This window comes from Cyanistes caeruleus, chromosome 16, assembly GCF_971803275.1.
Source record: "Cyanistes caeruleus chromosome 16, bCyaCae1.hap1.1, whole genome shotgun sequence".
Classification (NCBI taxonomy): Eukaryota; Metazoa; Chordata; class Aves; order Passeriformes; family Paridae; genus Cyanistes; species Cyanistes caeruleus.
This window is the reverse complement of record NC_141716.1, coordinates 10,632,270-10,645,362: the sequence shown is the minus strand read 5'-3', so window position 1 is coordinate 10,645,362 and position 13,093 is coordinate 10,632,270. Positions and strand designations below refer to the sequence as shown.

Below are 13,093 nucleotides of genomic sequence, written 5' to 3'. Positions count from 1 at the left end.
GCAGGGCTGGGGCAGAGCTGGGGCAGGGATCGGGCAGAGCTGTCCCAGGGCTGTCCCAGGGCTGTCCCAGAGCTGTCCCAGGGCTGTCCCAGGGCTGTCCCAGAGCTGTCCCAGGGCTGTCCCAGAGCTGTCCCAGGGCTGTCCCAGAGCTGTCCCAGAGCTGTCCCAGAGCTGTCCCAGAGCTGTCCCAGGGCTGTCCCAGGGCTGTCCCAGAGCTGTCCCAGAGCTGTCCCAGAGCTGTCCCAGGGCTGTCCCAGAGCTGTCCCAGGGCTGTCCCGGGGCTGTCCCAGAGCTGTCCCGGGGCTGTCCCAGAGCTGTCCCAGGGCTGTCCCAGAGCTGTCCCGGGGCTGTCCCGGAGCTGTCCCGGGGCTGTCCCGGGGCTGTCCCGGGGCTGTCCCGGGGCTGTCCCAGGGCTGTCCCAGGGCTGTCCCAGGGCTGTCCCAGAGCTGTCCCAGAGCTGTCCCAGAGCTGTCCCAGGGCTGTCCCAGGGCTGTCCCAGAGCTGTCCCAGAGCTGTCCCAGAGCTGTCCCAGGGCTGTCCCAGAGCTGTCCCAGGGCTGTCCCGGGGCTGTCCCAGAGCTGTCCCGGGGCTGTCCCAGAGCTGTCCCAGGGCTGTCCCAGAGCTGTCCCGGGGCTGTCCCGGAGCTGTCCCGGGGCTGTCCCGGGGCTGTCCCGGGGCTGTCCCGGGGCTGTCCCAGGGCTGTCCCAGGGCTGTCCCAGGGCTGTCCCGGGGCTGTCCCGGGGCTGTCCCGGGGCTGTCCCAGGGCTGTCCCAGAGCTGTCCCAGGGCTGTCCCGGGGCTGTCCCAGGGCTGTCCCAGGGCTGTCCCAGGGCTGTCCCGGGGCTGTCCCGCCCGTGGAGGCGGTGCCGGCTGCCGGAGCCAACGGCGGCGCGGGGCGGGGAAGGCGGCGGCGGCGGCCGCGCTGTTTGGATTCAAACTCGCCACAAAGCTGCCGGGCTCGGCGCTCCGGCCATGGCCGCGGCATCGCAGTGTCTGGAGGAGGGCTCGGGGCGCTGGCCGCCGCCGGCCGGGCCGTACAGCGAGGCGCAGCGCCTGGCGCTGGAGGAGCTGGTGGCGGGCGGCCCCGAGGCGCTGCGGGCTTTCCTGCGGCGGGAGCAGCTGGCGCCCTTCCTGTCGGAGCCCGAGGTGCAGGACATCGCTCGGGCCGCGCTGCCGCCCGGAGCCGGCCCGGAGCCGGCGGCCGAGCCGTCGGCCGGAGCCTCGCTGGACGCCTCGTCGCTCACCTACTTCCCCGAGCGCTCGGACCTGGAGCCGCCGGCGCTGGAGCTGGGCTGGCCGGGCTTCGCCAGCGGCGCCTTCCGCGGGCTGACGCGGGTAGAGGCGCACTTCCAGCCCGGCTGCGGGGACAGCATCTACGGCTGCAAGGAGGCGGTGAGGCGGCAGATCCGCTCCGCCCGCCAGGTGAGTGCCCGGGAGCGCCCTGCCCTGCCCTGCCCTGCCCTGTCCTGCCCTGCCCTGCCCTGCCCTGCCCTGCCCTGCCCTGCCCTGCCCTGCCCTGCCCGGGGCCCCTCTCCCCTGGGTCTGCGAGCACATAAAAACTCGGTCCCGGCACCGCTAAGCGTCGCCGTGGGACACCGAGCAAAGACAAGCGGCTTTAAAACCCTTGTCCAGCAGACAGTCTCATTAAGGAGGACAAGCTCGAAAATACAGAAAAAGTGGTGCTCTGTTTGCTGCGTCTGCGAGCCCTCCCTTCCCCGGGTGCTCTGGAGGTGATGCGCCAAGAGCTCCCCGTTCCCCAGCGCTGCTGCCATGGCCAGCACAGCCGCTGTACCCAGTGAAAGCTGATCCTGCTTTACCTCGGAGCTAAAGGTCTCCTCTCCTATTCAAAATTCCCCACTAATGTGCTCTGCCAGACAGATTCGCTTGCACAAAGGTGTGACACAGAAAAAGTCCCTTCTATAAAGGTTACCTATAGATAGAACAGCATGATTGTATTTCCCTTCCTTTGCTCACTAATTTCCTCCAAGTGACGTACAGAACTGCTTTTGACAGGATTTTCCTCCTGCAGGAGTGGACGCTTTTTGTTCTGGTGCACAATGTGGCTTCAAAACCACGTGGTGTAGGACCTTGTAACTGTTCCCTGTAAATCATTGCATTCCCGGAGTTTACAGCCTCCAACAGTTATCCCTAGCCGGGAACCACCCTTCTCCTTAGCAGCCATTCCATTGGCTCAGCTGAAATTTAAATGTACAGCTTCCTTTTTGGGTGGCCAGATGAAGCAAGCCCTGTCTCTTTGTGTAACGTGCACTGCACACCTTGAATCAGCAATCGAGCTTGGTCTCTGCTCCCTTCCGAGGGCAGAAGCTTAGGGAGTGTGTGAGGATGACATGAACCATGGGCTTCTTGCCAGAAACGGTCACAGAGTAAGCTCTGTTCTCACACAATCCCTGCAGGTATATGAGACCAGTCTGGTAACTCGAGTAAATGCCATAAAGACGTTTATTCCCCGCAAAAGCTGTACTTGTTCGTATCATTATTCCTTGCAGCATCCTGACAAACACCATCCTTCACACTGAGCCAAGAACAAGGCAAGCTGCTCCTGCTCCCTTTGTGGCTCTGCCTGATCCAGGGAGCGTTTTTGTAGACATAAATGGACATTTTTGACACCCTAAAATTTACTGAATGTCAGATTCCTTGTGATACTTCTCAATCATTTCTGAGTTCCTCAAGTTAATGTGAAGATGGGGAAAACTTCAGATGCTGCATAATTCCATCTCTAACTAATGCACTCAAATACAGTTAGTTCAAGTGACTGCTGTGATCTTGTCCTTGCTATCCTGAATGGATGAGTAGAGAAAAGGGTTTTTTCTCTTTACTCTAAATATTTTGGGCAAAACTGTATTTCTTTTTCAGCTGCTAATTCTGGGACTAGAACTCAAACGTGCTGTGAATTGAGCTGCCATGTGAAGGCATCGGTGTTCCCAAGGATTCAGTGGGAATTGATTTGTTTTCAGAGGTGCTTTTCTTACTTGCCTGGTCTTGTCAAAAGCATCTTATTGGTTTTTAATCTTCTTCAACACTTAGACAAGTGATTGGGTGGTAAGAAGCTCAGGACACACACAACAAGCACCAGCATAAAGTAACTTTATCTAGAAATACCCATGTGCTTGTGCATGTTATATATGAGAACTCAGCCAAACAGAGGCAGTCCCTTAGGGAGCAGGACAGAGGTGGGAATGCAAAGTTCAGCCTGTTCCTGTGGGAAAGGTTTCCTGTGAGTACAGGACATGCCACACACAGAGCAGCTGTGTTGCATGCTTATACACCTTGGGTGTGCTGCAGCAGCCTCCATCTGATAAGGGCAGGTGCCAGGTACCCACAGTGGTTGTATTGTCATTGTTCTTTATGCTGGTTGAATAGAAAAGTGGAAAATTCAGTCATAAAGCTGAATCCTTTATGCCTTTTTGTCCTTCCATGGAAGAGGTTTTGAAGGGTGAGAAGTCTAGCACCAAATCTGTGTGAGGTGGCTCTGAATTAGCTAGAGAGATGGGTCACAGATGTGAACATCTTAGGAATTGCCTTTTTGAAGGAACTGTTGGGTGAGAGGAGGGATTTGCTGTGAGGGTAAGGGATAGAAACTCAGTAAGAATATAGAAACCAGGAAGAGTCTGGAAATCAGCTGGGGTTTGTGAGATCTGACAGCAAGGAGGCCACTTAAGCTAATTCTCCTGTAGCTGAAACACTGGGAGAGCAGGTGTGGAGATAGGAGTTTGTCTGGAGTCTGGATTCTGCTGTGATAGCTCCCCCAGTTTGGCCACATTACAGGGGATTGTGTAGGAAAGGAGGATGTGAAAGTGTACAAAAGCAGCAGACAGATGAAAAACCTCTTCAGGCCCATGCTTTGCATGCTGGGGCACAATGCATTTACAGGAGCATTGTGGGAATATAGAAATTTTTTAGAACTTGCCAGGACCTGTGCAGCAGGACAAGGAAATGTGCATTAGGCCCTGATGATAGCAGCAGAAGAAAATGGCCAGGAGAGGCAGTGGCCTTGTGTAAAATAAAAACCTTGAGTAAGTGGTGTGACTTTCCTTGCAGGTGATTGCCCTTGTGATGGATTCCTTCACAGACATTGAGATCTTCAGTGACCTTCAGGATGCCTATAACAACCGCCAAGTCCCTGTCTACATCCTTCTTGACCAGGATTTTGCACCTCATTTCTTGGAAATGTGCAACAATTTGGGAGTTTGTCCTGAGCAGGAAAGTGTAAGTACTAAATTGGGGTCAGTGTGGTTTGTTTTTATTTTTGTGGTACAGTTTATGCATATCAAATAAACCTTTCTATAAAGTATCAGACTGCCTTGAAAGGCTAAAGACACTACAACCACGATGTGCACCAGCCCCATGTGCTGTGTGCACTGGGATCCATGTCCTGAGGATGCAGCAGTTTTCAGGGATTTGATTTTGCAATATTTAAATAGCTGGGTTTTTTTGGCTCAAGGAACTGCTTGCTAAGGAAAACAGAAACATGGGAAGCTAAAGGGTGGTACAGCTCTGGTATCATCTGCTTTCTTTCCTAATACTTTCTTTTAAAAGGCTTTGGATGATGTGAGCCAGGTAATTTGTTTAGTTGCTGTGAATATAAATGGACATGGCTTTATTATGGCTTGGATAGGCTTATGTTCACTGCAGTAAGTTTCTCTGGAGAGGGAAAAACACTCCTGCCTTCCTGGGCAGTAATTAATTGGAACTGACTGTTCTCACCTAATCTATCAGCAATTTAGCACTGTGTGACTAAAAACACTCATATACAGACACTGTAAAAAAAACCTAAACTAAACTAAAAAAAGTTCATTTCATTCCTATCTTCCATACTGTGCGTAGCCACTTTTTAGTTGAATTGCTAATCAAAAGTTTTTGGAAGTTAACTAAAATTTGATGTTACTTTTTTCCTTTCTTTTCTGAACCAGATGATGAGAGTTCGAACTCTCACAGGAAGCACCTACTACATGAGGTCAGGTGCCAAAATTGTCGGGAAAGCCAAGGAGAAGTTCATGTTAATTGATGGCATTAGAGTGGCAACAGGCTCCTACAGGCAAGTATTGGCGTCTGCTGGTGCCCAGTGAAGCTGTAGAAAGGGGGATTTGTTGTAAAAGGATGCATTAACTGTGCTGTTTGCCCTGTGTTAATGAGTGCCAATAGCACATGGACTAGCTGAGTCAAAGTGGAGCTGGCACAAATCTGAAAATGCCTTTGGAAAACTGATTTACACAACTTGTTGCTAGCAGAGAGCTTGGCCATGGCTAAATAGAGTTCTTCCTGCAGAAATTAATAGTCTGTTGACTTCTTACCTTACCTTCATTTTTAAGCTGAGTCTTACTGTCTATAGCTGTATTATTGAAATGTAAGATTAACTGTGAGTCTTGGTTTGTTTTCAACAGTTTCACATGGTCTGATGGGAAGCTGAACAGCAGCAACTTGCTGGTGTTGTCAGGTCAAGTGGTTGAACACTTTGACCTCCAGTTCAGGATTCTTTATGCCCAGTCACTGCCCATCAGCCCAAAGCGACCGTCCAGCTGCAGGAACAGTGGCATGTTTGATCACCTGCTGACCAGAACAGAATCCTCTAAAGAATATACTGTGGAAGGCAACTTGAGAGCAGAATTTGCCAGACTGTCTAGCACTCCAAAGAAATTACTGGGAAAAACAGGTCAGATGGAATATCCTCCTGCAGGAAAGCTTTGTAAGCTGGGGCATTCTTGCCTGTGTGAAGAGGAATCGTTCAGCAATCAAGTGGCCACAGTGGAACAGAAAAGTGCATCAACTCAAACTGGCCCATGGGGAGAGATGGCAGCTGTGACCAAATGTAATGCAGCCACTCAGGCCAGCACTGCCACAGCAGACATGAGCACTCAGGCTTCTGTCACAACCAGAGTGACAGGCACTCAGACATCGATTTTGCTGAAGACAGTGGTGACACAGACAAAGGAAGAGGAGGGCACAGAAACACCCCTCCTTCCCAGAAAGTTTTCAAAAGAAGAGTATTTTCTGTCTGGAAAGGCTGTATCCAGTTCTAGTCTGCAATCATTGTCTTCATCATCATCCCAGTGCTCTCTTGCAAACTCTACGGGCTCAATATCCTCTCTCCGGTCCTTTGAATATCCCAGTAGTCACAGGTCACAATATTTCCAAAAACTGCACAAAGAGAGGCAATTCCACTACTCGACAATCAGGTCGAAGCTGAGCCACATGGTGGATATCCTGTCCCGGCGGGGCCGTGGCCCTGCGAGCTACATGACCCAGTACCCTCCTGGCAGGAGCAGCCTAAAGCAGAGGCGGGACATCAGCGCCAGCCTGCGCAGCCTCCGCGACGCCTCGCTCTTTGCCTTGAATAAATGATCCCTGTCCTGGCCACACAATACACAACCCCCAAATCTCAACTTGCTGTCTCTTTGTACCTAAAGATTCTTCCACTTCCGTCCAGCACTTTTACTTTTTTAATATGCTGTACACTGCTCCCCAGCACTTTGTTTTATACTATGCAATGCAAGCGGTGAAAAAGAGATATTATATGGTAACTACTTACAGGTTCCTCTTGTATACATTAGTGGTGTAGATCATTTTAATTCTGGGTATTTAACCTCAAAACGGAACTTGTTATTGCTTTCCGGGATTGCTAATGCCCTAGTTTTAATTTATGTAAACTTGGAAAAATCTGAGTCACACTAAACTTGCTCAGAGTAGCTTTGGAGATCTATCTTATTTCAAGGAATTCTCAATCTTTTTTTTTCCAATATTGGCTTTTATTTCTATTTTATCTTTGACAGGAGAGGAATCAGCTTTTACAAAGAACCATAGAGCTGATTTTATTCTAACTTCTGTGATATACATGTTACTCTTTCACTAAAGTTGCAAAGAGTCTGTGGAAACAGTTGCAGGTTATCTTCAACTGTATTATTTTTCTATCGTTTATGCCTTCTGAAACACAAATAACTAACTAGCCCTTTAGTTTGATCATGCTCTTGTGCCTTTGTTAAAAATATATAAATATATATGTGTATGTGTGTGCTTCCTTCTTTGCAGTGAACTCCAAGGTGAGGCAATCACTGGGGGCATGTGACAAAGCCCCTGTTCAAAAGTAAACTGATAAATGCACTAACAAATGTTATGGGTTATGTTGGGTAATGTTAATTTACAAGTAACTTTAGGAGTTAAATAAACATTTTTCTCTTTTTTAACTATGCTGTCTGAAATACTCTTTGCCCCTCTATGATTTTTCCATCATTAACTTGGCTTGAGGAGCTAAAGTGCCACTTTATTTTTTGAAGATTTCCCATATTGAGTGGACCTTAGGTTTTGTTGCTTTGCAAAGCTTTCATCTGATTATTTTCAGATTTCTGTGCATGTCTATGCTTGCTGGGTCTCTTGCCTGAGCAGTGTGTGAAGTTTGTCCCTGAGATCTGAGCTGTACTGTTTTTCTTTAGACCTGCATCTCAGTACTTCAGTGACCAACCACACTGAATTCTGCCAAATCAAATCAGTCTGGGCTATGTATTTTTTTATTTAGGGGCAAGTGTGTCCAGTAGATGGCACATTTCAGCTGTTGGATTGAATATTGAATGAATGAATAAAAATATCCATAACTCAAAAAGGCTGTAAGTGTTGAGAACAACTAACTTTGGCTTTTCTGTCTGAAATCTCTATGAGCAAAGAGGTTTAGCTACTCTTATTACTTGTATTTCAAAGCAGCCACTCCTTCACTAAAGCTGGAGGTGGGGAAAAAGGTTCTGTCTGCACTTGTTCAAAATGATAAGGTACTTTTATTGCTTGATTCGTGGATCTGGAATGCTGGCAGCAAACCAATGTGCAGGGAGGGAGCCAAGATTACACCTTCAAAGCCAGTATCGAGTTGTATTTTTGAGAGCTCAAGTCCTGCAGTTCTTGAATGTATGTAAAAATACCTTGTTTGTTCTATGTGCTTTTCATTATACCGTGCTGCTGTTAAGGTACTCTAACAGGAACAAGAAACAGTTTACAAATAAACTCCTTTTTGCCATGGGGTTTTCGCCTGATCATCGCTGAGCTTTGTTTTCTGTTTATTTGGCATTTTAAATCGGGGTGACTAAGTCACTTCGTCGGCGCTCGGTGCTTTCCTGCTTGGGCCATTTGCCCTCTCCAACCTTAGGAGCAGCCTTTTGATGGGGCAGGGCAGCAGGTCCAGGGCTGGGCTGATCCTTCCTCCTTAGAGGTTGGCGCTTCTGCGGGCGCTTCCCTGGGCGTGGGGAAGGCTGCGGGCTGTGCCACCCGTGACTGTCCCGTGGGCGAGCGGCCGGGAGGAGCGGAGGAGCCCGCGGAGCGCTATAAAGAGCCGGGGCAGCGCCGGGGCGCTCCGGCCATGGCCGCGGCATCGCAGTGTCTGGAGGAGGGCTCGGGGCGCTGGCCGCCGCCGGCCGGGCCGTACAGCGAGGCGCAGCGCCTGGCGCTGGAGGAGCTGGTGGCGGGCGGCCCCGAGGCGCTGCGGGCTTTCCTGCGGCGGGAGCAGCTGGCGCCCTTCCTGTCGGAGCCCGAGGTGCAGGACATCGCTCGGGCCGCGCTGCCGCCCGGAGCCGGCCCGGAGCCGGCGGCCGAGCCGTCGGCCGGAGCCTCGCTGGACGCCTCGTCGCTCACCTACTTCCCCGAGCGCTCGGACCTGGAGCCGCCGGCGCTGGAGCTGGGCTGGCCGGGCTTCGCCAGCGGCGCCTTCCGCGGGCTGACGCGGGTAGAGGCGCACTTCCAGCCCGGCTGCGGGGACAGCATCTACGGCTGCAAGGAGGCGGTGCGGCGGCAGATCCGCTCCGCCCGCCAGGTGAGTGCCCGGGAGCGCCCTGCCCTGCCCTGCCCTGCCCTGCCCTGCCCTGCCCTGTCCTGCCCTGCCCTGCCCTGCCCTGCCCTGCCCTGCCCTGCCCTGCCCTGCCCGCGCGGCTTCCCGGGGCCACCTCGTCCTTCTCCGCTTCGCTTACTCTTACATCACCTTCCATTTTTAATTACTCTGCTGTTTCGTATTGTTTTATGTCTTCTCCACCATTTTTTGTAGTTATTTTTTAAAGAGGTTCATTATTTGCCGGCTTTCCCGCTCCCATACTGCTGAAAACCGAGTCCGGGCTCTCTGGGTGCCGCAAAGTTCCCTCAGGGAGTGGAAACATCCCGAGCGTGCCCATTCCCGGCTCTCTGAAACAGCCGCTCCTTCCCCATCCTGCGGAGAATCCACGGCAAACCCCGGGGCTCAGCCCACGGGGAATATCTGCAGGGGTAGGAGCTGGCTCTCAAGGGAAGTTTTACTCAGATCTTGACTTGAAATGTGAGAATCTGAATAATATAGCGAAGATGAACCTGACTTTTATCTTAGGTGAGATGTAAAGAGCAGTCAGACACCGGTGGTTTTAGGTTTTCTTACTGTTTCTTTTTGTATTTGCAAAGTTGAAAGACTGGAAAACTGTAGCACTGAAAGTAAGCTCACCTTTTTCTTCTCGAAATGCTTTTGAGAAACATCTGTTCTCAAGAAAAAAAACCCAACCAAACCCTCTTGCTTAGGAAGAGACCAAATTTACTTAATATAGGTCAAAACCAGGGATCTAGTTCTATCTCAGGGTGAGGAAGAATACACTGTATCACAGAAAACTGTACCATGTTCCATAACCACCTGAAAAAAAGGCAGGGAGGAATATTTAATTTGAAAGTCAAATTTCTCATGTGCTATCTCCCTTGCGATGCTGTGGAAAAAAACCTAATGATTTCTTCTGAAACTCGTTTCAGATGATTGCTCTGGTTATGGATTCCTTCACAGATACTGATATCTTCACAGACCTCTTGGAAGCCTGTAGCCAACGGCAAGTTAAAGTGTATATCCTTCTAGATCAGTCTTCATTTTCCCACTTTCTAAAAATGTGCAAGGATCTGGGAGTTGACCTTGAGCAGGAAAAGGTAAGCCTTGTCATATTTATAGGGGTAGGGAACTGAGCCTCTTACAACTGTAATCTTTAAGCTGTCAAAAGAAGAAATTATTACACCTGCTGCCACAACTTAAAATGGGTGTTAGGTTGCTCCAGCTCTACCTTGGAAGATTTAACTATTCTTACCTAAGACAGTGATTAATAGAAAATCTGAAACCTTTGTAATTGGATGTTACAGCTGCTTTCTGAGCACAGATACTAATTGAATGTTCAAGGAAACGCAGGAGGAATGTCCAGTTCCTAAAGCATGACTGGAGTTGCTTGGGCTCGCCAAGACTTTGAAGGCTGAGGGAGAAGCAGGTTCTCAGGAGTCTGTGGAATTTGGATCCTGATGATTAGGTGACAGGAATTTTCACAGTCGCATTCTGCACAGTCAGTTTATGGGTTTTCACTTTAATGTCATCTCTTTGCCTACAAAAACAAGACAAGATCCTCACTCGGTTTTCAGTGGGTGACTCTTGTGCCAGTGCACAGTTCCTCAGGGATGGTTATTGCTGTGTTATTCCTTTGAATGCAGTCACTGAACTTTGCAGTCCACCTGACTCTGGCCATGTCTTTAACAGTTGATGAGGGTTCGGATTATCACCGGGAGCACATACTGCACCAGGTCAGGTGCCAAAATCATTGGAAAAGTCCGTGAAAAGTTCATGTTAATTGATGGCATTAGAGTGACAACGGGCTCCTACAGGCAAGTGCCAATTTTTTTCTCTCTCTTTACGATTTCTCTCCATGGAAAGGAAAACCAGCAATGCTGCAGAATTGCTTTCCTTATCAGACTTTATGACTAACATTTATTCTTAGAAGAGCCCACTGCTCATCAGTTGGGTTGTAAGAACAACATAACTAAATGCGATGAAGGAGAATTTTCAGTGAACATTTTCTTTACTGATTATTTTGAATTCACTTATAATTTTCTCACTCTTCCTTTGCTAGTTTTACATGGACAGATGGAAAGCTGAACAGCAGTAACATTTTGATCCTGTCAGGCCCCACCGTTGCACACTTTGACCTGGAATTTCGGATTCTTCATTCACGGTCAAAGCCTATCAACCTCAAAGAGTTTTCCAGCTGCAAGAAGAACAGGGTGTGGGACCAGCTGTTCAGGATAACAGTGGCTTCCAGAGACATGACCAGGGAACACTTCCTGAGAATGGAATTTTTGTATCTGAGAGCATTTGTAGGAGATCTGAAGAGGAAGAGGAGCTGGCTGCATGCCTCCAGGGAGGCCGTGTACACTCCAAATAACACGATGCACACCTCTCCCCCGCTGACTAAGAGGAATGGCTCCCTGGTTATGAGGCCACACTGGATCATAGAGAGATGAACTGCATGTCCATGCAGAGCAAGAAGCAGAACCTCAGGAACCACGTCCATCCATCCCTGTCCAGCACTGTCTTGCAGTGTGTTTGTGAGGGCAGCTGGGAAAGAAACCTCAGACTGAGAGAAAGTGAAACTGGAATTGTGGCTTTGTTTGAAGAATACTATAAAGCCATTATTGACTTCTACTATTCTGTTAAATTTTCATTTCTCAGCCTGTTCATACATGTTTTAAGCTGATGGGTTGGCAGTGTCATAGCTCAGTAGCTCAACCTTTTTTTTTCTTTTTTAACAAATCTAGGTATTGAAATTAATATTGCTTGAAAGTCTGTTCCAAGATGAAAGCAGGCTCTGAAATCAGTTTTGGTCTTGTGTTGTACAAACTCTTCACCACCTTGTTCATGACACGGAACAGGAGTAACCCTAATCTAGAAACCAGTGGGTTGGTACCCCACTACTACTCCTCAAATTTATATTTTTTTCATACAAAACTATGCTGGCAGGCAGAATGAGCTAATGTGTTTAGCAGTGACTGTATTTTACATGGCCTTTATATTAGACTGTTTGGGTTGTTGGACATCATGCAATAAATGTGTGCAAGTGATCATATTCTAAAGGACCCACTGTGTTTGTAGGAGAGCCAAATGAGAGCAATGCCTTGGCATTACAGACTTTGTGTCTTCTCTGTGGCTGCTGCTGCTGCTGTCAGATCTTGTGGAAAAAGCTGAGTAGATCTGAAATCTGTGAAGCTGGTGCCTCTTCACAAAAGTCCTAATTCCACCAGAAATGCAATGACACCAAAGTAGGCAACGGAACCATTTTTGAGGTTTCTTGGAAGCTTAATTTTTTATTATTATTTGTTAACCTATTAATTTCTATAGAGGAAAAAACCCAAACCACTCTCAAATGGATAAGCTGTCCTCCCAAACAGCTGCACATTGAGGTACTGAAGCTCCAGCAGCCTGCCAGTGCAGATACTCACTAGTGAAAACCAAGGTTTACCATTTCTCAGTTGTTCTTGTGGCTCTTCTACTGCAAAATAGTCGGGTATGTGCTTGTGTGAGTGTCTTGTGGGCTCTGGGCTTCAGAGGGGAAGATTAAAACTTGGTAGGGGAATTTCACATGGATCTTAGCTGAGCAGCAGCAAGGTAACATTAAACTGGACAGATGGATCTTACAAAAATGGACATTACAAAAATGTACTGATTAGTATGCAACTGATCTGGGCCCTCTTTCTTCTGTACTTACAATCATGGAAATGTAATCATTCTGGCCCTCCTCATTTGTAAATATTCAATAGTTTATAGGTTTGTGCTATTAACTTCCATCCAGATGTAAAGAAGTTTGAAATATGTATTTTTATTTTTAGCTATATTTTCCATTAAGGCAAATTCCATATTGTGTTGAGCTCTATGCTAAATACTGTTTGTGCAATGTTATTTTCATAATAATTATCTGTACATATTTTCTCAAGGATAACTTTTCCACTTTATTATTCACCTCATTACTTTCATAGGCAGCTCTTTCCATGTGGGATTTTTTCTCAACAATTACTAATATATTGGTGATGCAAAATACTGCAAGTTGTGTTTATTTTTGATAGTGTGAACCTAATATCAAAAGTACATTGAAACATACACTTAGAACTTTAAGAACATCATAATTATAACTTAATAACCTCTTTTACATGTGGTCACTCAGCATAACAAGTGACCACAGAGGTAGAGTGTTGTGGGGTGCAGTTTGTTTTAACCACCATAACTGCATTGCTAATGTGGGAAGTTTTAAGAATATAGGATGTGATTTGATTTTTACTTTCCCATAAGC

General features: G+C 48.2%; 2 protein-coding genes across 2 annotated transcripts; both read left to right on the top strand.

The window, feature by feature from the left end:
• Positions 1 to 897: 897 nt before the first annotated feature.
• On the top strand, positions 898 to 8,029 carry LOC111944410 (protein FAM83D-like). The gene is made up of 4 exons (XM_086853307.1): positions 898 to 1,421; positions 4,059 to 4,226; positions 4,931 to 5,055; positions 5,402 to 8,029. Exons 1-4 carry the CDS (start codon positions 972 to 974, stop codon positions 6,357 to 6,359), a joined length of 1,701 nt encoding a protein of 566 aa, XP_086709433.1. The 5' UTR covers positions 898 to 971; the 3' UTR covers positions 6,360 to 8,029.
• Positions 8,030 to 8,150: 121 nt separating this feature from the next.
• Positions 8,151 to 12,841, top strand: SACK1D (scaffolding CK1 anchoring protein D). The gene is made up of 4 exons (XM_086853308.1): positions 8,151 to 8,805; positions 9,753 to 9,920; positions 10,513 to 10,637; positions 10,883 to 12,841. Exons 1-4 carry the CDS (start codon positions 8,356 to 8,358, stop codon positions 11,271 to 11,273), a joined length of 1,134 nt encoding a protein of 377 aa, XP_086709434.1. The 5' UTR covers positions 8,151 to 8,355; the 3' UTR covers positions 11,274 to 12,841.
• The last annotated feature ends 252 nt before the right edge of the window (positions 12,842 to 13,093 follow it).